Source organism: Aythya marila (assembly GCF_965140915.1).
Source record: "Aythya marila genome assembly, chromosome: 7".
Lineage (NCBI taxonomy): Eukaryota > Metazoa > Chordata > Aves > Anseriformes > Anatidae > Aythya > Aythya marila.
In genome coordinates, this window is record NC_139048.1 from 16,135,004 (window position 1) to 16,157,433 (window position 22,430).

At 39.5% G+C, this 22,430-nt stretch overlaps 2 protein-coding genes across 3 annotated transcripts in view; one reads left to right on the forward strand and one right to left on the reverse strand.

Annotated features, from left to right (window-relative positions):
- Window positions 1-6,121, reverse strand: part of CPEB3 (cytoplasmic polyadenylation element binding protein 3) — an 88,537-nt gene extending 82,416 nt beyond the window's left edge. The window contains exon 1 of one of the 2 annotated variants that reach the window (XM_082765157.1): window positions 6,040-6,121. The gene's annotated coding sequence lies outside the window, so the exon portion shown is untranslated. Of the gene's footprint in view, window positions 1-5,276; window positions 5,331-6,039 lie in introns of those variants that run through there. The other variant, XM_082765158.1, reaches the window with a different exon arrangement.
- Window positions 6,122-6,230: 109 nt separating this feature from the next.
- Window positions 6,231-22,430, forward strand: part of MARCHF5 (membrane associated ring-CH-type finger 5) — a 29,106-nt gene continuing 12,906 nt past the window's right edge. The window contains exon 1 of the mRNA XM_082765165.1: window positions 6,231-6,502. Within this exon, the coding sequence (XP_082621291.1) occupies window positions 6,459-6,502 (44 nt within the window). The 5' untranslated portion in view covers window positions 6,231-6,458. The remainder of the gene's footprint in view (window positions 6,503-22,430) is intronic.

A 22,430-nucleotide genomic window follows, 5' to 3' on the forward strand; every position in this document is an offset into this window, starting at 1 on the left:
TTTAGACAACTGAGAAGTTCTTATGCATATCAAAAGTATTTTAATGAGCCAAACCTGCTTACTTTAATTGAGAAACTGTGTCAGAGATGGTCATCACTGAATACCTAATTGCACTTGTATTGAGCTGATGGTGAGGTCAGCGTCCCTAAGACCACCTTCTTTCCAGGATTGTTTTCATGTAACAAAGGAAAATTCAGCCAAATCAATTCACTGGTTAAGAAAAGTGGCAGAGTAAAGTCAGTGACCCTTTCCAACAGGGACAGTTTTCAGCTGGTCCGTGTGCATCTTTAACATTTTTCATATTTGAATCTCTCCTAAGCCACTCACATACTTTTTAGTTAAAATGAAGGTAAGGACAGGTTTCGGCTACCAGCTAAGTTACTTCGCTTGCTCCCTGTTATTTCCCTGTTCAATATAAAACCAGCCAGGGTCCATGAAGGCTACATTGTGATTCAACATTCAGGCAAGTTCCTAAGAACAGAGGAAACTATTGCATCTGTAACAGGCAGCTCTGCTGCTGCCGATGGGGGTGCAGAAAACCCTGAGAGGCATTTTAAAGCAATGCTGCAGTAAGCCATAATATACCAAGCCCTGGGTAGCTTTCCATTAGCTGCATTTATGGCAAAATCACCATTACTCCTGTGGCTGCATAAAATTGCAGATGATTCTACATCAGAGAGATCAAAAGATAGTATTTATCCCTCCCCTTGTTCTGAGCCACCGGTATAAAAATATAGAGTGAAAAATATAGCAGCTGAAATGCTAAAATTCTGTCGTCAATACAGTATATTTAAATCAGTTAGTCACCAAGTTATCTATAGTGGCTAACACAGCAGTGGCTTCCAATATGTACCTTGACTTAGCTGTTTGTATTTGAACTTTATCCTGCAGGCTGCAATCCACGTTCATTTTCATATTACTTCTTAAAGGTAAAATCCCTGCACAATTCAACTCTCTTGTCAAGGTCAAGACCTACCTTTAGCAGTGAAGGCAGTCTGAATGGAAAAACACTGGCTGATAAACGACTGAAAGGCAGGCCACCAATGCCTAACACTGGACTAATATGCAGTACCTCTTGATTATTTGCTGGTGTAAGTATTTGTGCAAATCTACAATCCAGTACAGGAAATCTATATCCCCACAGCAATACCAGCTCCGGTTGCATGCAGTAACCCATGCAGTCAATGCAGAAATTCTTAAGGAACAGTTACCTTTAGGATTTTCTCTACTTAAAGCTCAACAAAATGTCAGTATATTTATTTTCTTCTCTCGGGTTTGGTATATGACAAACACGGCCACTCTGGCAAGAGCACTTTGACAACTGGAAGCTTTCGGCGCATGCTCTGCCACGGCATTCTGGTCTTTGCAGTCTTGGCCGGGCTGGGAGCACCGGCCTCCCAGAGGGCAGCTCGGCAGCACCCAATGCATCGCTTCGTAACCCCAGAGCATACGGCTGCCTGGGCAGAGCAATGATTGCTGGGCAAAGGAGTACTTCCAGTATTTTCAAACTTTCTCCTGAACTCTGAACTTTTACTGCAAGAAGTCACTTATGAGCTCATACCAGCTAAAGAAAAATTACAGCTATTACAAAGGAGATTGTGTCACTTTGCTTTGAAGAAATTATTAAGTAACCGCTTGTCCTAATGCCATTTCTAAAACCATTCTGACCCAAACACAAACAGGGCAAATATGAAAACTTAAAACAAATTAAAATCAGCACATAAGTAAAAATTTGTGCTATATGAATAGCTTCCAATTCCTAATTTACCTTTTTTTTTTTTTTTCATTACTCAGTTACTATTACAACTCTGAAAATTCTTAAAAAAAAAAAAGGGAAGGTAAAAATTTTACTATTTAGCATTGCATCTACTCTGTACGCAGCAGCTCCTCATTTCAACTGCCTCCCATCTGCTGCCCACATATCTTCAACCTCCACTTCAATACACAGCCTGAAAGGAATTTATCTCATTAGGGATTCACATTTTGATGATTAACATAGGTCAGATACGATTTTCAGAATTTAGTTTACAGGTACTTATACTATGTTTTGTGTTGATCCATGAATTATTCTAGATTTCTGTTCTGGATAATTATAATACTGATCATTCTGGAAAAGTGATCATGCTTGTATGAAAATCACATAGTTGAAATAACAAGCTTGAAAATATCAGCGTTTTCTAAAGTTGCAGGCTGATTTTTCAAAATATGAAATATACATGGCTTTATGGGTGAAAAAGAGATGACTAAAGCTGAGAAAGATAAATTAGGGTAGCTGAAAATGGGTTGTTAAAACACCCTTGTATTTGCTTTCTACTGTCTGTTTATGTTGGACCGTGTGGTTTGCTTGCCTTAAATCAATGCTATAATTAAGAGTTTCAGAACACTTGCTCTAACCTGTTTGTCCTACTCTGAATCATCAAGGGCCTGAACTGCTTTCTTACAGCAGCTGAAAATGTCTCTCTCCTTTTTTTTTTTTTTTTTTTTTTTTAATATTACAGTGAGTATAGGGCTTGCTCTGGTCATTTTACACACCTCCCTTATGCCCCTTCTTACTTTAGGGTTATTGCTTTCAGAAGCTTTGAGGATCCGAATAGAAGGACCACACCCTTGCTGTCAGTTTTTTCCAGGAGACAGCTTCACTTTGTAGATCAATTATTAAGATAAGTAGAGTGCTCATTATGATATTCACAAACAGAGAAGCACTCTACAACCAAAGAGAGCCAAGTTGTAAAGGCAGCTTTTGATCCATTAGCCACTAGAAGAAAAACACTTTTCATTTCTACCAGCCAACTCTTTCATAATTGGAAATTAAAAGATAATAACAGCTGTATCAGAACACAAGAGCTTCATTCAATCTGATATCTGAATTACTTGACCTGGGCCAGCTCCAAAGAAACAAATGTAAGAAATACCCACATAAGCCTAGCTAACTCAATTAATGTTGTATTGAGTATATTTTTATTTTACAAAATTCATTACAATGTAATTTAAGCCTACTATAGCTAACAACCCATGCTAGTCTTCCTGTCAGAAAGTGAATAGTCCAACTAGCTTAAAGGTTAAGATGAAGCATTATGTTACTGAAAAACTGAGTTTTATTGTAGAAATATTTTTCTCAGATAACATTTGATTCATTTGAGCTTAATTGAGGACTCCTTGTCTTTAAAAGATGGAATCAAGTACATATAGAATGGCTAACTGGTCTTGTCATTTAATTTATATACTGCCATCATAGCAGTTAAAAGGCAGCGTTGCCAAAAGAGAATAAATACTTTCATATTGCCAGGTTACTTAACTTTGTTGAAAACAGTGAATACTTCTAGCAGTTTTAATGTTGTCACATCAAAAGAACTGTATTAAAAAACACCTACTTCATTATTCAGACCCTTTTTCAGGCCTTGATGAAACAGTTAGGTAAATATTTAATATACCTCTGTATTCTTCTTACATTAATTATCAGCTTCTCTATTAAGCTTAAATTTGTGTAAGTTTATTATTAAACAATTTAGTATTTTAAGAGATGACCTTTGGGAATAAATCTGACAGCCAAATATAAGCCCTAAATAGCTCATGTTATTTTGAGTCATTTTCATTTAGTTCTGCATTTGACTTCAAACGTGCAGTTTTATTTAATTCAAAATGGCTGCCACCTCCAGTCTGCATCAGTCAGATCTCAGGCAGTAGCAGTCACTGTCTTTCTCTTTGCACTGGCAACAGGGAGACTTCTCAGGGGAGTTCTCTCCAGGCCCAAATGCTGAGGTGAAGGTATTGAGTGAGACAGTGCAATGGGCATCACATAGACAGAAGGAATGAACAAAGAGGAATCTTTTAAGGGAAACAATGATTTAACAAATGAAATAGCTCTGAGAGGCAACCTGAGATTTATAGTAGAAATTGCCAATGCAAAGAAGAAAGCATGAAAAATAAAAGTGGAAAGGAGGAGAAAAAGGGCATGAAGGAGAGTGAATTGAAGGAGGAGATTGTTGGGATGAATAAAGAAAGCACTTGAGTAGAGCAGCTGCATATCCGGTCTTGCTAGGGGGAAGAAATGAGGATGGAATGACAACTCTTGCTCTCTCAGGGAATAAGGAGAGTTCTCTCAAATTTAGAAGCAGTTGGTTATGTACATATTTTAATGTCACACTTTGATTCTGAGAAGACAAATTAAGAACCCGTACCCCAAGCTGTCCAATTAAGTCTTGAAAAATGAAAAGGCACAAAGCAGTTTCTGGGTTCCAGGACTTTTCAGCTATTTATAGGATGTTACAAGGTCTGCCATTATGATTTTTTATTTCATGTTTGCAAAGAAACATAATGTACAAACCTACCAAGCATTTACTATTTGACTTTATATTCAAGATTTGATCAGTCTCCTCAATCCTCCCTACCCAACGGAGGTAAAGCAAAGCAGCATGCTTTATCTTCAGCATGGTAGCCAGGTGATTCTGGATTCTGGTTACATTTCTTCAGGTAACTATTGCTCACAGTCATTACTGCTGATCCTGATCTCACAGCTTTATCCTAAATGTCAGGCAGCTAGCACATCCTCTCAATCCCAGAACAGAAATACAGAAATTACACAAATCACAAAGTCCTATGAATAAAGCCAGCATCCCTGCTTTGATTTCTAAGGTTTAAAAAACAATATATAAAACCTAAGCATTTGGCTGGCCTATCTGATTAGTGCTTTGGCCAGTAGACACTTGACTTATTGCAAAGATTGGGAACTGGGAACTTTGATACCTAATATTGCTCTTATATTTCACAAACAGCTGTAATTAGGAAAGTGTTCATTAGGTTCTCTTCCAGGAAGCCATGCCCATATGGTTTATTCAGGCCCCTGTACATCCAAGACTTCTCAGCAGAGCAAGCAAAATTGAATTTTACTGTCCCAAGACTAAGTACAAAATACAGTTTCTGGGACAGGATGTCAGCACGCTGTCTTCTTCCTATAAGTAGCATTTACATCAACGTAGCTTCTTTAGCAATCCTGTTTATGTCTAGCAATTAGAAAATAAACAGCACCCTCCCTACTCTATACGTATAATACTGCTTACAAGTCCAAGTCCAGTTATTAAAGGATAAATAGAAAATAAGATCAGGGAAAAATAAGGTCAGGCACAAGTTGGGAAAACAGAATAACGTACTTAGGTCTAATGCATTCTGAGCTGAGGTACCAACTGTGTAACCAACCTCTACATTTGTATTATTCTATAATCTACAACGGGGCAATACTTCACTTTTTAACGCGCGCTTTTACAACACTTTTCTCTCACCAAAGACTCTCCAAGCCGGGCTGGTTTTCCCCTCACGAAGGCAGCAGGGCTGCAGAATGCTGTTCTACCCAGCCCATGGAGCGGCACCCAGCCACCAGGCCATTTCTGCTCCCCTCAGCACAGAGCAGGTGTGCAGCCAGTCAGTGCCATATCCAGTAACTGTGGTGTAACAAAGTAACCTTATCATTTACACAAGGTTTCAGGAACTAGTTACATGTAGCAGATCTCACTGCAAGAGCTAAACATTTAATATATGTGTAGACATGCGTATATAAATATATAAGCACACATAAAACTGAAAAGGAAAGCCCAGAGCTGGCCGTTACTGACAGACCATCCCAAGAACCCGGAATGCTCTAACTGTCCTGTGACGACGGACTTAGCAGCACCTCAGGATGACCCCCACGGTCGGCAGCATGCCCGCCGCCGGTAGCCCCGCGGCCACCGGTCCCACCGAGCCCTCGCACCCCGGGGCCGGGCCGGGAGCCGCCCGCACCTTGCACCTGCCGGGGCGGCGGGGAGCCTCCTTCCCCAGGGCGCAGGGGCGGCCTCGCCCTGCCCACGGCTGTGAGGTGAGGAGGAGGCGGCGGGGCTGCGCCGCTCCCCTCAGCCGCTGAGGAGAGTAACGGTCGCTGCGCGAGGACGACGAGGGCGGGAGCCCCCTCACGGGGCTGGGCCGTTACGGAGGGCGCGCGGCCAGTGCCGCCTCGTGCCCCCCCCGCCCGCACACACCTGCACGCGAGAGCGGTCCCGCGGCCCGTACCTGCCCCGCGCGCGGTGCCGGGCGGCCACTACGCGACGGCGGCGAGGAGCGGCATGGGGCGGGCGGCGGACAGGGGGCGCGCCCCGCCGGACCTTTAAACGGCCGCAGGCAGGCGGGTGGCGGCAGGACTACACTTCCCGGCGGGCCTCCGGGGCCCTGCCCGCGGCTTAGGGCGCAGGCGCGGCGGCAGGGAGGTGGCGGCGGGCGTTGCGGTTGCGCCCGCGCCCGCGCCCGGCCTTTACCTCACAGAGGCGTCGGCGCCGCCACCGCCTCTCCTCAGCGCTCGGCAGCGCGGCCCCGGCCCCCTGAGCGCGCGGCCCGCCCAGGTCGGTGCGCGGCGGGAGGGCGGCTCCGGCTCCTCGCTCCTTTCTCTCCCTCCTCGGTGCCGCCTTTGTCGGGGCCGCGGGGCCGGGGCGGCCATGTCGGAGCAGCCGGGCCTGGCCCTGCAGCAGACCATGGACAGGTACGGGGAGGGGGGCGGCTGAGGGACCCCCGGGACAAGCTTGGGTCGCAGGGGCTGGTGCGAGGGGCAGGGCTGTCTGCTGTCGGGGAGGACCCGGAGTGGGGCAAGCTCTGGCGTAAATCAGTGTGAAATGTGGCGGGCGCCGGCCTGGTGTCGTTATCGCTAGGGCTCAGGAGGGCTGCGGCGTCGCCGCGGGGTGTGCGAGGGTTGCTCTGGAGGCTTTCGGGCCGGAGGAGGAGGGCAGGGATGGAAGGGCGCTGGGGGTCTGGGGAAGGCTGCCCAGGTCCTGCTAAGCATTGACGTGCTCGTGGTGGAAAGCACCCAAAGGTGAGCTCGGCTTACCTTGGCCTCACGTGGTGTGCTGCTGGTTTTATGGTCTCTAGAGAAAGCTTATGGTCGCCTTTTGGAGTGCTGTTAAAAGGTACAACCTGTAAACTACTGTGACTTCAGGTTAGGGGAGGAAGGATGTTTACTCTTAGGCTTGTTTTCTCTTTATGGCTTCATCTGCTTATGTAGCACTTCCACCATGTTGGGCTGAGGGCTTAAGATTCCTGATGTACAGCCTTGAGTCATCCAGGAAGCCCTTAAGACTTTCTTCTATAAACATCAAAATAAATAACCTGTTATTTAGCAGGCGTGATAGCCAGCTATTTCAGAAGGTGGGGACCCACAAGGAGTCAGTCTTCTGCTGATAACACCTGTCAAGCTTTAAGCACAAGGAAGCAAAAAACCCTGGTGTTTTTTCTCCTTTTCAGGTCACCCCTAAGGAAAAAAGGATTTAGCGAAGTGCAGGCTGTCATCAGGCAAATGATGGAGACATAAAGCTATGTGAGGCAGGGGCAGAGCTTGCACACAGCTTGGAAGGTGAGGATGATGAGGAATTTCAGTTCCTTTCAGAATGAGGATAAAAGTGAGTTGTTGTGGGGGAGAGAAATATTTTTTTTATTGTATTTTAGGAAAACTGGAGAATTGAGTTTATAATTTAGAACAGTAACTGTCAAGGAGGCTAGGAGTCAGGAACTAGAAATGTTTTTGCAAGAAGCAACAGGAAGGAGATAGTTTTACAAGTATTATCAATAAAGTAATTAGTTTGACTCTTTCTGTGAATCTAGGGAATAAAAGGGAAGAGGGTTAAGACAAAATAAGGGGGAGGATGATGGCAGAGCTATTATGTAGGAAGAGGGAAGAATGAAGATCATGAGTGGAAGAATAGTTTCAGATAAACTGATTCTGCAACAAATAAAACTCATTTCCATCCTGAAGTTTGTAGTCTGATAGTACATAGCATGCTGTTATTTTGGAGGCAAAGGAAACAGGGATATTCTGAATGGATGCCCTACTGTCTATGGCTGCTTTATCATATTGCAAAGTCCCAATTAAGCATTTTGGGGTATGTCTGTGAGATGGTGTTTGTTTGTGTAGTAAATCAGTGTAATGGGGATGACTCTAACTGAAAACTGAAGCCTTTCTCTTGTATTTTTAACAGTACTTGGGACTGTCATACAGAAGGCTGCAGAAATCACAAATCTTTTGTGATGTTTTTGCAGCTTTTTTTAAGCTTACATTTTGTAAAAGTGTCTTGTTTCCTCTATCTTGGAAGAGGCTTTAAAGCCTTCCCAGCAAAAGCACTGTTTGTGATGGTGTTACAACAGGCTATAGAAAAACTGTTAGAACCACATGGCGTCTATTCCAGTGAAAAAAAAAAGTCATGAAAGATTTAAGTGAAAATTCATTAACTAAATTCCTTTCTTTTACTTGGTGGCCAAACCAGTTCACTCTTCTGTAGTTGTTATGCCCAATGCATATGTGGGGTTTGACGTATGTTTAAAAGTCTTACATCCTTTCAGCTATGTGAAATTGTAGTTTGTATCTCTGATCCTTTTTGAAGACTTTTCCTACTAAGTTTGGAGTAACAGAGTTGATCATCTAAAATAATTAGAAGGTATCCCTGACTGACTTAACAGCAAGGACAGCGGGAAGAAGTTTGAAGTACCTAGGCTTCATAAAAGGAGGTATGAAGAGAGACTGCAGGTGTCATGCAAGAGTTTATTTGGCTCAGTTTAGGAGACTTAGAAACAGTTGTGTGGGAGACAATGACTGGTACCAAGGAGCAAGATGACGGTAGTAGGAGCTTTGAATAACCAAGACCTCAAGATGCAGTCAGTATAAATAAGTTTTGTGTTGCATACTGTGTTTATGCAGTGGTGTTACATTAGAAGAAACCCATTTTCTTTTTTCTGGTATTTCTTAAGATGCATAACCTATCTCATGTTGTATGTAGCTGTGGTCTAGATAAAACTCTGCTATTTCCCTTTGGGGGACATAACCTGTGGATTAATTCTCAGTAGGGATTCTGAAGGCCTGAAGTGCCTCTCCTTCCATCCTGTTATGTTTATTGCTAAGCACAGGTACTTATTTTCTTGGGTAGCAAGAAAACATATGCAAAAACTTAAGAGTAACTGTTAATGCATTATAATTTCACACAAAGAACATAGTGTTAGATTGAGATCTCGTAGTGAAGGATGCAGAAAATAGCTTTTCAGTGAATAAGGCTTTCATTTGAATCTAATATTAAAGTTATTAGAAGGAAAAAATTAGCTTTCTGTTCCAACTAGGTGGTCACACTGAGTGGTGGTGTACTGTTCTATTGGGAGTAAGTTTTTGCTGTAGACTGGAATGTATTCACTGCTTCATACAGAAGGGTCAGAGCTCTTAGATTAAGTTCTTAAATTATGTATTTGTGAGAGGACATCTGGTTTTGCTGGGCTCTTGGGTTGTACAACTTCTTTAATAAAGCAATTTGAATTTCTCTAGTACAGAGTGTCTCTAGCATCTCAGCATTGTTGCCTGGGATTCATTTTCACTTTAGGACCTTGTACTCCATCCTCCTTACTTTTCATGCATAATTTTAGTCTGTACTACTTTCTTGACAAGCAACATGCTTCTAATAAAAAGGGTAAATAGCTGTCAAGGTGTAATGAGTTTGTTGCTTGAAATTTCTAGCTGAGGATTTTATGCTTAGCTGAAGGATTGCTACAGCATGAATGCAAGGGCCAGGAGAAGTTGGTGTGACCATAAAATGACACTGTCTGGAGTTTTCTGGTTTGTGGCATTCTAGAACCTAATCTGTGTGATTATCATGATACTTTCTTGCATCCAGGTTGGGATTTCAGTCTGTCATTTTTTCTTCTGGCTCATGTTTAAGTAACAGGCTAGGTAGTAGCCTTAAAATGCCATTCTTTTCTGCATGCAGAATTCTGTAAAGGGCCATACTCCTGGAATGATGTATGCACTTGAACGCAGTGTTTATTGGCCTAAATGACGAGGTTTTATTATTTTAATTCCTTCATTCCTGTTTTTAATGCCTAAATCACAGAGTAATAGTAATTTCCATTTGAAAAATTAAAATTGTGGCAGTGTGTGCTTTGTTAATCAATGTAAAGACACTTTTCAAAATTTAATTAAAATTAACAGATTACTTGGAAGTGCCTTAGAAATTGTAGCTATTGCTCTGAGTGTGCCAGAGAAACTTTACTTGGAAGTCAATCCTAAGGCATTTGTCAAATTTTAATAGGTAGAGGCCATCTGATGTGCTGTATGTATTTTTAATGCAAAAGCACTTTTCTTTCTTAAGGAAATACCCAGAAATACTCTATGCTGAATGGCTTTAGGATTTTGAACCTTTACAGTGGAATTACTGTGCCTTGTACACCAGCATTATGAACTGAGTCCTTATATTTTTCAAATACCTATTTGAAAAAAGCCTTGAAGTGGAAGGGTTTTTTTTGTGTATTTTCAGGTTTCCTATTCAGTTAATTTTGTCTTTCGTTTCTGTGAATTTTGTCTCTGCACTGTTTAGGAGCAGTTCTGCCAAATGAACATTCATAAGCTCTGTGAGCTGCCTTGTGCAGCCCTTGGAGCAGGTGTTCTGGCTTTTTCATGCGTATTTCAGACACTTGCATTCTTTCTGGATAATGTTGAAATTAAGGTGCTGAACTTTCTAGTAGGTTTTGGTGCTAGATTTGATCAGAAACTTTTTTAAAAATACATAGATTTTTCCTGTGTAATTTGGTTGTTAAATGTAATTCTGTAGCTTTGTGTGTAAGAATAAATAATGTGGAAATTCAGTTTGTTTTAAAGTTAAGTTTATACTTGTATCTTGTCAGTATGTGCTTGGTAGCTCTCTAACAGCTGGGGTGCTACTGCGGTGCCATCAGCAGTGACCCTGTACCTACTACCCCCCCCTAGCCACCTTAGAGGGCTTGCCTGGGACTCAGAGTTACTGTTGCTGAAACATGAGAAAACAAAACTATTCACTGTTAATCTTGCTGTGCAGTCTCTTTACTATGTTGACTCAACAGTTGCCTTTTGAAGTGATAAGATTTTGGGAAGCTATTAAACAGGTAGTTGTCATAGTAAAGTCAGTGACAAGCCCACGTTGATGGAAAGCCCAGACAATGTAAATATTTGATTCATTCAAAAATAATATTGGAAGCTGTCAGATTTCTGTCTTTTTAAAGACTGTTACTTTTAGGATAAATGTTTCATTAGGTAGCTTCTGATTTATATTTAGTGATGATAATCTGGTCAATCTGCTGTCTTCAAAGAAAAAACAAGTGTTTAGCCGTGCACCTGCTTTTTCCTAGCTGTATCACTGCCTGTTCTCACATTAATGTGAGCCATAATGCAAGGATGTGCTAATATTTTTAAGCTTTATTTTCTTGACTTCAGTAGTATTATGTCTTGCAATTTGGTTATACTGAGGGTTCAGATTGCTTTTTTTTGTTGTTGTTGTTTTTAGAGGATGTCCTGTGTTGATTTGTGGTAGGTTTTTACTATCCCAAGACGGTGCTTTCCTCCAATATACTTGCTAGCTGACCAGCAGAGTCACTTTTGCCTCTTTTTTTTTTCTTTTAGTATTTAAAGGTATTAGTCAAAATGTGATGGATTATCTGAAGGTTTGCACAGGTGTGTTCTGCAGAATCAGTATAGTGGTCATTTTAGCATGGGTTAGTTTACAAATTGGTATACTTTACTTGCTGAATGCATAGCAGTAGTTCTTTCAGCTGTGGCTGATGTGTAGTCTTTCTTGAAGGAAAGTAGAGCAACATCATGTGGCTGTCTTGCCATTTCCCCTTGCCATTCCTGTTCTCTTAAAGTAATCCATCGGGTTGAGTTGCAGGTAGACTTTAAAATCAATTAAAAGATGACATGCAGACTTGCAGTTCTTCTAAGAAATTACTTATCTTACGAAGAGCGGAATAATGTTACAACTGGATTTTCTTTCCTAGAGCACTTATTTGTCAGATGCTAGCAATTGAGGTTCAAAAGTTGCAAAACAGCAAGTTCATGGGTTCTTTGTTTTCTGAACTATGGTCAGATTCTGTTGTTTTCTTCAGTAAAAAAAAAAAAAAAAACAACAACAACAACAAAAAAAACACAATGCTTTGTACATAATTTCCAGTTGCTCTTTTTATTCTGTTCTATGTGCGTGATGGAGTCTGTTTTGGTATGAAACATTTTGGTAGGAAAAGATTTGGTCATCTTTTCCTCCTGCTCTTCATAAGTGTGGGCTCTGATTTAGGTTTATTTGCACTGTTAGCTGTTTGCTACTTCCCTAAGCAAAGACATGGGTTAGGATTAAGACCTGAATGCTGCAACGTAACCAATATAATTAGTGCAATGTGGTCCTTGGTTTAAGAGCTTTCTTTGAGCTACTACTGGATTTTGTGCGCTTCAAATTGTCTCACTGGCTAAAATTGCCACATGAATAAATCTTTGTAGGAATGGAGCTCAACCAGATAAGATATGCAGGGTAATAAACAATGTAAGACACTTTACAAAATTTATGTGGTGTTCTTACTTTTCAAGAAGTATTTTCTCTGCAGTTCTGTTTGTTCTATTTGTGCAGATTAAGCATGCCTCTCTCTGTTGCCCTAATCAAAGGAACTGGTTTCTTTTTACACAATACAATTAAATGCTGTTTGTTGAAAGAAGGCTTTACCAGGCTTCTGGTTGAAGTTTGTCAGCAACCAGCAGTACCTGTCTTTCTGTTGTCCCTCCAGAGCAGTTTTGACCTGCTTATAAAATAAGAGTAAAGAATTGGGTTGTGCTGGGTTAATCTATACCAGAAAGGAACCAAGGTATTCTTTCCTGTCTCCTACTTCAACTAATTAGAGCCTAACGTTGATACAGGAAGGAAAAAGCAAAATCACATATACATTTTACAGTGAGTTTGAATAATGAAAATTTGAAGCAGTAGTAACTAATAACTTTCCTTTTTCTTTATAGCTTCATCCCAGGTACATCCTCCTGTTGCCAAAGGTTCTGCATAGATTGGGTTGTTCCTGTGTCTTATCAGTAAAGATGATTAGGGAAGACTGCAGACCTGTAGAATGCCTTTTGCCCATCTGTATAAAAGTGTTTAGAATGTTACTTATAAGCTATCTTAACCTTTTGACTTTCATCTTACATGCATTATAATTTCCATTTTGGCATCTGCTTTGATATGCTGAAGGACAAACTTAAATGTTTAAACTTAGCAGCTACTTAACAATTAACTTCTACCTGCACGTAGGTAACTGGCCCTGTTATTTAAATGTGAGGAAACTCCTGAGAAGCTGTTTATCCCATTTGGTACTAAAAATCTTAGTATCCCACATACATTGATTGTCAAGGCATTCAAATATTCTCATCTGCATCTACTTCATCTAAAAAGCTGTGCAAAAGACAGTTTATTGGTAGCTTCTATGTGGTACTGCTTAACTGTGACCCTGTGTCTTACAGCGCTTGCTGAAGTTAAACCTTGTGGCACCTAACACAGGTGTATTGAGTAACTATTTTAATATATGTAACTTACAGAGAAAGGTAAATTACAAGGTTCAAATATTAAATTTGCTCTAAAAAAAGTGCTACAAAACTAAAGTGGTAGTGAATATGCGAGGTGTGTAGGGCTTGTTTGATGCTTCTGTCATCCTAATGTGCTTCTGGTCCTACTCTGCTGCAGAGAGGGTGGGTGAAAGTGATACCACTTTCTGATGATCTTATTTTTCCTCTCTCAGCAACAGAATGAGGTGTGTGCTAGCTTGTTATAGGCTGTAATGCCCATCTTTATCCAAAGAGTGTGTGACTTGCTCGTTTTTACTGGCACTTGTGGCTTTCCACAAGTAAAAATAAAAAAATGGCAAATCCGTCCTCAGTGCAGAAGAATGAAGGACCCAGTCTGAAGTGGGTAAGTTATTTTAAGCAACTGCTTAATGTTTTTAAATGAAGCTAATTAAGGATGCATTAAGTGCCTAAAGGTATGGGGCATATGATTTACTAGGAGGAACAAGAGAGCAGTTCTTCTTTCTTCTGAAGAGAAGGGATTGTGAGGACCAAGTAATAGTCTTCTAATACCTACTGAGGAGGTTATTAGAAAGATAAGACCAGGCACTTTTTGGAGATTTCTGGCAGGATGATGAGAAATGACGATCATAAATTTGAACTTGAGGCAGGGGGACAAATGATACTGACAGCTGAGTTGTGGAATGGGGTGTCCAGGGTAAGCAGTGGTTTCTCTGTCCACAGGGCTTTTCAGGATTCAGATGCAGAAAGCTCTGACAATGTGGCATGAATTCGTTGTTGGTTCTGCCTTGGCTTTGAGCTCTGACTAAAGATTTCTTGTGGTCTCTTGCAACCCCAGTGATTCTATGATGCAAGGTCTAGATGCAATCCCAATGTATGCAGGGAGACAACCCAGCATTAGGACTCCAGTTGCAATGCATGACATGAGCAGACTATGCTGGTCATGCAGGAGATACGCCTTGTCAAGGTATATGTATTAACAAGACAGTGTTAACACATTGCAAAGGTGGTAAATAGTAGAATTTCAGTGGGTAAAAGTAGCTGGCATTCAGTGATTTTTTCTGTGTGTTTTTCTTTTTCTTTCTTTTTTTTTTTTTTTAAGAAGCCATTTGTATCTAGTCTTTTGAATCTGATCTGATTTCTTCACAATCTTTTCAGGACATAAGAATTTAAAAAAACCATGAATTTAAGGTTGTAATGTCTCCTTTATGTAGCTTTCTGATCTTGCCTCATGTTATATATGTTTCTCCTCTTCCTAGGATCTGAATACTTTGTTTAGAAGTCAATATTTTATACTGGAGTTAAAATGTGCCAGCACAAGTTAGCCTTCTGTGAAGGATATCATTACAGAAGGCCATGTGCTGAGTGCTTGTGATTGCTCTGCTGGTGAGTCATGCAGCCAGTTCTGCAGGGCACAGGGGAGAGTTACTTAATGTTATGGTCAGGCTCCTTGGAGTTTGGGTCACATTTACTCAGACTAAAGACTCTTCCAAATGTTCAGAGCCTGCCAAATTTGAGTAGCTGTTCTTGAGCTAATAACTAATTAGCTAATAACTGATTTTGAGCTACTAATATCAAAAATGCCTTCTTGGAGTTAAAAAAAAAAAAAAAAAAAAAAAAACAACAACATTTTGAATCTTTTTTTTTGTGATCTTTGCCTCAAATTGTTCAGTTTTTATTATAAATATTAGGAAGCTGTAAGATGGCAGGCTCTGGTAGAGCTCTTTGGTTTGCGCTCTCATACTGTTAAAAATAGAAGTTATAAACTGAGAATATAACTTCAGTAATAGCATCTATTATATAAACTCTTGAATTCAAAGCAATTTGCTTGCTTGGAAGTCTTCCTGCCAATTTTTGCAGATTTAGACCCCCACTTCCTATTTTTCTTTCTTGGATGAACAGAACAAAAATTGCTTACCCAATATAACCATGGAACTCCATAGGTATGTATTGTACAAGAAACTGAACATTTCACAGTTACCTTGCCTAAGAAGGGAATGTGAAGTGAACAGCCATAGGTTTGGCTCTAAGTTGATGCTAATGTGTTTACTTCTAAATGTATTATGCCTAAAGACTAAATTGTATTTTCACACGTTACTTGTGCGATACTGGAAAATTACTGCACGGTTGGTTTGCCCAGTGCAGACTCTGAATGGAACGTAACTGCATTTCTTCTCTTTTATCCTGTGCTTGTCACAGCACAGGTTTAATGTCAAGACGGATAAATGTTTAGATGTGTCAGCATTGATCTATTCTGTATTTATGTTGATTCTGATATTTGTAACACCTGCCATCTGCTTTATACATATACTTCAGATTACCAGTATTACTATTTTTCTGATATGACTTCTATTCCCCTTCCCCCGTATTTTACATTGTTTCATGATTTTTCTGTAGTGGAAACTTAGGTCTTTTTGAGACTGGCTGTTGTATTTAACATTCCGGCTTAAAACAGATTAAAAATATCTTGATGCCAATCTTTGAAAACAGATAAGGCTAGTGCTTGCTTGAGGAAGCTAGTAAGTAAATGTTAACCTTCTGTTATGGAAAAGTAAATCTTCCAGGAGATATGAAGGACTAATGCTTGTTATTCTTTGCTTCAGAACTTGAACGATTAAAGGTTAAATTCTTTTACGTCAACTGAACACTTGTTTAAACTTGCATCTTGGCTGGTAGAGGACAAATGGGTATAGTTATTGCTCATCAAATGGCCCAGCTACTAACAGAACCATGATGAAGCATGAAGCAGTTGTGCAGTGATACCTAACCTTGGTGCATGAGCAGCGCTTCTGAGCAAGCTGCAGTAAGCAGAGTTGATTTGATGTCAAGGTTTGCCTCGATGCTAATTCATTTAATTCTGCGATGATGTCAGAAAGCTGTTTTCTGGGAACAATGACTGGGGAAAATTTTGTATGTGTAATTAAGCAAAAGCAGTGTCTTTGTAGAACATCAGGGCATGCTTTGAGTCTCTTTATACTAAGAAACAGTCTCCCGTGTTTTAGAGCCTCAGATTAATTTTCTGCTGCTGGCATTGGTATTTTTTCACTCAAACCTCTCCCTATCCTCTCTTTATCTGTAGTCATATAGCATTATAAGATGGAGAGCTAAATGAGTCACTTTCTGTGCATTGTTCTTGATTAAATGTTGTGTTTTTTTTTGCCAATGTTCTGTATGCATTGGTTTAATTGAAGTGTCACTGTCTAGCTGGAGAGGGTATTGACTGAGCTACTGAAAGCAATGATGCAAGTAATTTTTTTCTCCCACAAAAGAGTAGAATTCAGGTCATGATGACTGTGATCAAGGGTGTAGTTACAGACACTTTTCCCAGGAGGCCTCAAAAGATTGAAGTTTGACAGATATATGGTTTCTTGTTTGCTATGCTTTTATTGTCTGGCAAGTAAATTTGATGCATTGGAAACCATGGAAACAGACAAAAATCAAAGTTTAGCACAGAGAAATGTGTAAAATATCCCTGGGGAGTGAGGGCTGATGTAAGAATTTAATACAGTAGATTGCAGATGAATTACAGGAAGAATAACTTTTAAATCTTCTTTGAGGTTTTAAGCTGTCTTCCTTTGCTAAATCTGGCAGTGTTGATAGAACAAAGTTGTTTTTTTTTTTTTTTTTTTAGTGTCAGATAACAATCCATCCTCCTTTAATCTCTTATTGGCATAAAAATCAGATAGTTCAGCTTGTCAGAAGTTGGGTGTTCTACCTTACTAGCAGGTCGTGTTATCAGTTGGAGAATGCTGTGTGTGGTCATCTTGCCATCTGGAGTTCTTGCAGCATCTTGAACATGCTAGCTGCTTTTCCTCCTTCAGCCAGGGTAAATATTACTATACAAAATCTAGCTGATCTTTTTTTTTTTTTTTTTTTTTTTTTTTACTATTTTGATTACGCATTGACATTATGCTTTGCAGTTAGGTGCTGAGAGAAGCTGAGACATGAAACAGTGGTATTGTTACATTAGTAATATTACATATTACTGTTAGTTCTTACTTTCTAGGTTCATCATCGTTGCTGGTTTTGTCAAACAATGCTAAGAATGTTTTCCCTATAGTATACTATCTGTATTACAAGAATCTCAAATGTTTAAGGCATTGACTTAATGCTATTAAAATTCTTCAGTACATGCTATGTACACTTGACTACGTGTTAAGCCATCCCATTCGAATAACATTCAAGCCATTTTTCAGTTTTGGAAGTAATTTGTGTGCGTGTTTTTTTTCCCCATTTGGTTTTAGTCACTTTTTCCTTCCTCAGTCTGATGGTAATAATCAAGTGTTACTGCCCCCTAGCAGTTGCTTAGTGTCCTAGATTGCCAGAGGTGTATGCCTAATTGCTAAAATAATGTCAGCTTAATGAGTAAAAATGTTTCAGTAATAAGGTACTTATTACATGAGTAATGGTGTTGCCTGATTTACCCTTTGCACATTTTTAGGTGGGCCCTGTTTTCCATCTCCCCTTAAATAAAACAAATGTTTATAACAGTGAAGTTCTCCGTGTATGTAGACACCCAGAGTAAGGCCACTGAGCCTTGCTGATTTCTCAAATTTTCCTTTTGAGAAAGTGAGTATGATAATAAGTGAAGCCCTCAAGATAATTGAATTTTGAAGTCTTTACAGAAGGCATAGGCTTGAATAACTGGTTGTAGCAGTTCAATTTGTTCTGAAGTATTTTATTTTTTACCATTAGTTTAGATTCTTTGATAAATTAGGGACTAAAACCCAATGAGAGCTTGGAAGTGCTTAAATGTATGGTAACTACATCTGTGGGGAGCTTCGTGTTAAAGGTTGGTTGGAAGCAAAGGCCGTAAAGCCTTGTAAGGCACGATCCAAGCACAATAGGTGGTGGCTGGCAGTCCAAGGTTTAATTTTATCCGCAAGCTAGAAAGTTGCCAGCAGGATTCTGTGAACTGTCCTTTACTTGTATCTCTGCCTTTATATAGTGCAGTTAACTCAAGTGTAAAATATTTCTCCTTAATTGGAGCTATAATTGAGAGTATATAAATAAGTTTAAGTTGAACTTCTGGTAATCACTAGATCTTTCTGGTACACCTTCTAGCTAATTATTTTGTTTTGCTTTTATGCATTTGATTGACTGCTTATTAGGTTTTAGTCATCTGTGGACTTCTTAAAAGCTTTTTAGAACTTAGTTTAAACAATGCTGTTCAATGATTAGAGGAACTCAGGGCCTTTATATGGATACTGGTTGTGTGGCCATATGTTAATGCCAATGTTAGCTTGATATTCTCTATTTCAACTTTCCCTGCTGTTTTTGACGAAAGTAATACTTCTGCGGTAAAGGTTAGTTAGTATTGTTTCTAGATCTTTTTCTCAGCAGTACACCCTATCATTGATGACCAGGCAAAGCAGAATTGGATATTAGGTCATTTGACCTTTAGCAACTTCCGTTTAATATTTTATACTTTGTTTCAAGGGGACAGCATGCTTTCTAGCAGAATGATTCCAGTTGGCATATGCCTGCAATGCTGTGCTGCCTTAAAAAGGGCCAGGAGAAGTCATGATGGAGCTTCCAAGGCTGGTGTCCTTGCCCTGGAATATATGTGCACTGGTACCGCACTGGACTCTTCTCTGCACTCTGAGAGTGCTTGTTTTTTTCTTAGGACACTGTAAGGACTTCTAGAGTTTGATAGACAGAGCTTGGCTTGAAGATGAAGTGCTGTGAGGCCTGGGGAAATAGTGGTGTTCTGTCTAATTCTGCTGTAGTCTTCCTCTGCTAACCAACTTCTCCCATTGCGATATGTAGGTCTGCATGCATTGGTTCACTGTGCTGCTATTGTTATCAGCTGTTTTAGCCTTTTCACTCTTTTTGGATGTGAAATTCAATTGTGATAAGACACTCAGGCATTTACTGCTTAGCAGAATAAGAATGCTTTATTCTGATATCAAGATAAAAGCAAATTTTTGCTTCTTTGTGGAAGAGTGCTGTGCTTTATAATATGGGAGGAATGCAAAAAAAATCTTCGATTTCTTGTATTTTATGAAGGATCTGTAATGGAAGGAAAATGCTTTCTAGCTCATGGTAAGTGTGAAGTCCTGCTAAAAGTCCTAGGACAATTTTCTTCACTCAGTTCTCTGCTTTTATTTGCAGGTCCGATGTGTATGCCACTGAACGTTAGGGAAAAATTCCAAGGCTTGCAGCACTGAATACTTGGAACCAGGCTATAAACAGCTGTGCTGTCCCAGTCTCACAACCCCTCTTTCCATTAAGTGTTGTGGACACAGGAATGTCCACTGGGCTTATGGGGCCTTACAGATTTTTGAGAACTTTTGACTGGTAGTATACAGCTAACGTTGCTCTGAAATTACTTTTTGTATTGCCTGCAGAGTCACGCCTGCCTGAAAACAAAGCTGTATCATGACTAATTCAGCTCCCACAGACTGGCAAATTTGATTTCAGTAACATGAATTAGAGCCTCTCCTTCTTGCTATTTAAGGCTGATTTGAATAAGGAAGTAACCTTTGGAAGGAATATAACCCAGTAAAACAGGGAGCAATCTGCCTGTATGCCTGTTGTGCAGCATCTTACTGGGGTGGTGGAGTTACACCTTCTAGGAGAGTGGCTTCCTTAGCAATGAACTCATGGGTTGGAGAAATGTCTTTTTAGGCAGGCCCTGGATTTCTCAGTTACTCATAACAATATTTGGAGTGCAGGCTCGCAGGTCTTTAACACAGCTTTCTATTTATTTGCTTGCTCTTGACATGTGCAGTCTCCTGAAAGGAGTTTATCTTTGGAGAATAAAACGGACACTGAGGGAGTTATTCTCAGAATTGAATTTTTGACACTAGACAGCTTAAGATAATGGGGAGCTGAATCTAAAAGGCATTTGTAATCTTATATTCAAAGAGAGATGACTGGCTGGCTTTTTGTGTGTGGTGTGCTTTTTTTTTTTTTTTTTTTTTTTTTTTTGCCAAGGAAGTATGGAAAAATACATTAGTAGTATTGATTTGGCTCTGTAGAAAATCATCAAGGAAAAAAGGTTAGAGTTTCTATCAGAAACAATGCTTTGTTCTACCTTGTCAGCCTTTTCTGTTTCAGGTTATCTGAGTAGCAACCTCATTCAGTAGCGAGAATCAAGGTCATATTTTATTCAGTAAAAGAAAATGGAAAATCTGGCAAGAGCCAAGCTGCTTGTTTTGAGATGGTTTTATTTAGCTCTTTCTGCTACAGCTGCTGTCAATGGAAAGAGATAAAACTGATGACAAAAATACAAGGAATTTACTGTTCATTATTCATGACGTGCTATCGACTTAAGTCTGTAAAGGACTTTGTTATTCTTTTCATGGGTCTTCCAGTTTTTCAGATATGATTGCCTGGCAAGAAATTGGATGAAGCAATTAAGGAAATGATGCAGATTTTCATATTAACCTTAACAGAAAACTTGAATAGAATTTAATCTACAGGGCACTCATGGACAAATTCACTGGTTAAAATTGAAGTGCAACAAGATTATTTTCATGCTGAAATCTCTTATTTGAATACACTTCAGACTTCTGTGGCTTGGTGGCATCTCACCTCGCTGGCACCTACAGCCATAAGTAGCTCTGTTGTAAAGCTCCTAACTGAGAAACAAAAATCTAAGTTACAAATGTAGCCTTAAATAGGATGTGGAGTGAGTGAGTGAAACTTCACCTATTAATAGATCAAAGAATTAAACTGTGGAAGATGAAGTATGCTATAAGTCACTTTGTATTGTTTGTTCTTAAAATAAATGAGGATTTCCTTGGTATTTTAAAAAAAAGTTAAATGTAAGAACTGGAGTTCTTTAAGAACTCCTTGATTGAGTGCAATGAACCACAATATCTGTGATGCTTGGTAATACTGTCATGTCTTTGTAGTGGTTGCAGCTTTTTCATTTAGACTCTTACAAACATAGGGCTTGTCTGTCTTTCCTCCTGTTCTGGAAGGCTGATGCCATTTAGGCTGCTAAAGGTACTTTGAGCCACCAGGAAGGTAAACAGGTGGATTGTGTTACACAAGGGCATAACATAAGGATTCTGGTTTAAACAGGTGTTGCAGGGAAGGGCAGAAAGGAGCTGAGTCAGACTTCACATTTACTTTCCCATTAGGATGAGCGAAACAAGTTGTAGTTTTGATCTAAGATACAGTCTTCAAACTGAGCAGTCTTTATAAATGTGCAGTGATGCAGTTCTGGTTTCAGAGCAGAAACGTCGGGAAACTTGCATCTGCACATACCGTAATATGCTCTGTACTTAAAACTGCACATGGTGACAGATCAGTTATGTTAGTTTTACTGATGTTATTGTTCAATACTGAAATTCCTTTTTGTGCAGTCTTCCCTGGAATCTGCACCCTAAATTGCATCCTTTCATGTTTGCTAGTAGTAAGTGCTACAAGTTACATTATACTCTTACCCATTTGCAGCTTAATTTCAGTATATTTCCACCACTATAAATAAATAAATAAATAAAAAATTCAATGCTTTAAAACAAGCTCTTGCAAATATTATGTAGGCCCAGATATTCCTATAAACAAAATATTCTTATTCTGTAGGAAAACTGTTCTAGTTCACAAACAGAATGCTACCCAAAATAGTGAGGTTTTAAAAGGAAATTGTTAGACAACATTTTGCCTTGCTTAAATTTCATCAGGCTCTAACTTGAAGCTTTAAGTATTGAAACATACTAACTGTATATCCAGGTAACTCTTCAGACAGCAGAGCTTTCCTGCTCTAGTGTTGTAGTAGTGTTTATGTACTTTGTAATTTAGTTTATATTATACAACATTGTTCTATCAAAATGAAATACTTTTTAATAAGATAAAGGAATTAATTTGGTAATTCTTTTCAGGTTTATTACATTTTATCATTTGTTAAATGTTGTCATGGAAATCCATTGGATTTAGTTTCCCAGGTAACAGACTACTGTACAGATTTTGCATTTTTAATTTTAAAACTTACAAAATGTTTTGTATGGAAAGAGATGCTGACAATACAATTTAAAAATAGAGGTTGGACTACAGTCTCAGTGCTTCTTAAGTTATAAATGACCCAAAAGATAAATTAGTAATTCAGAATGCGTTAAGCATCTACCTAGCT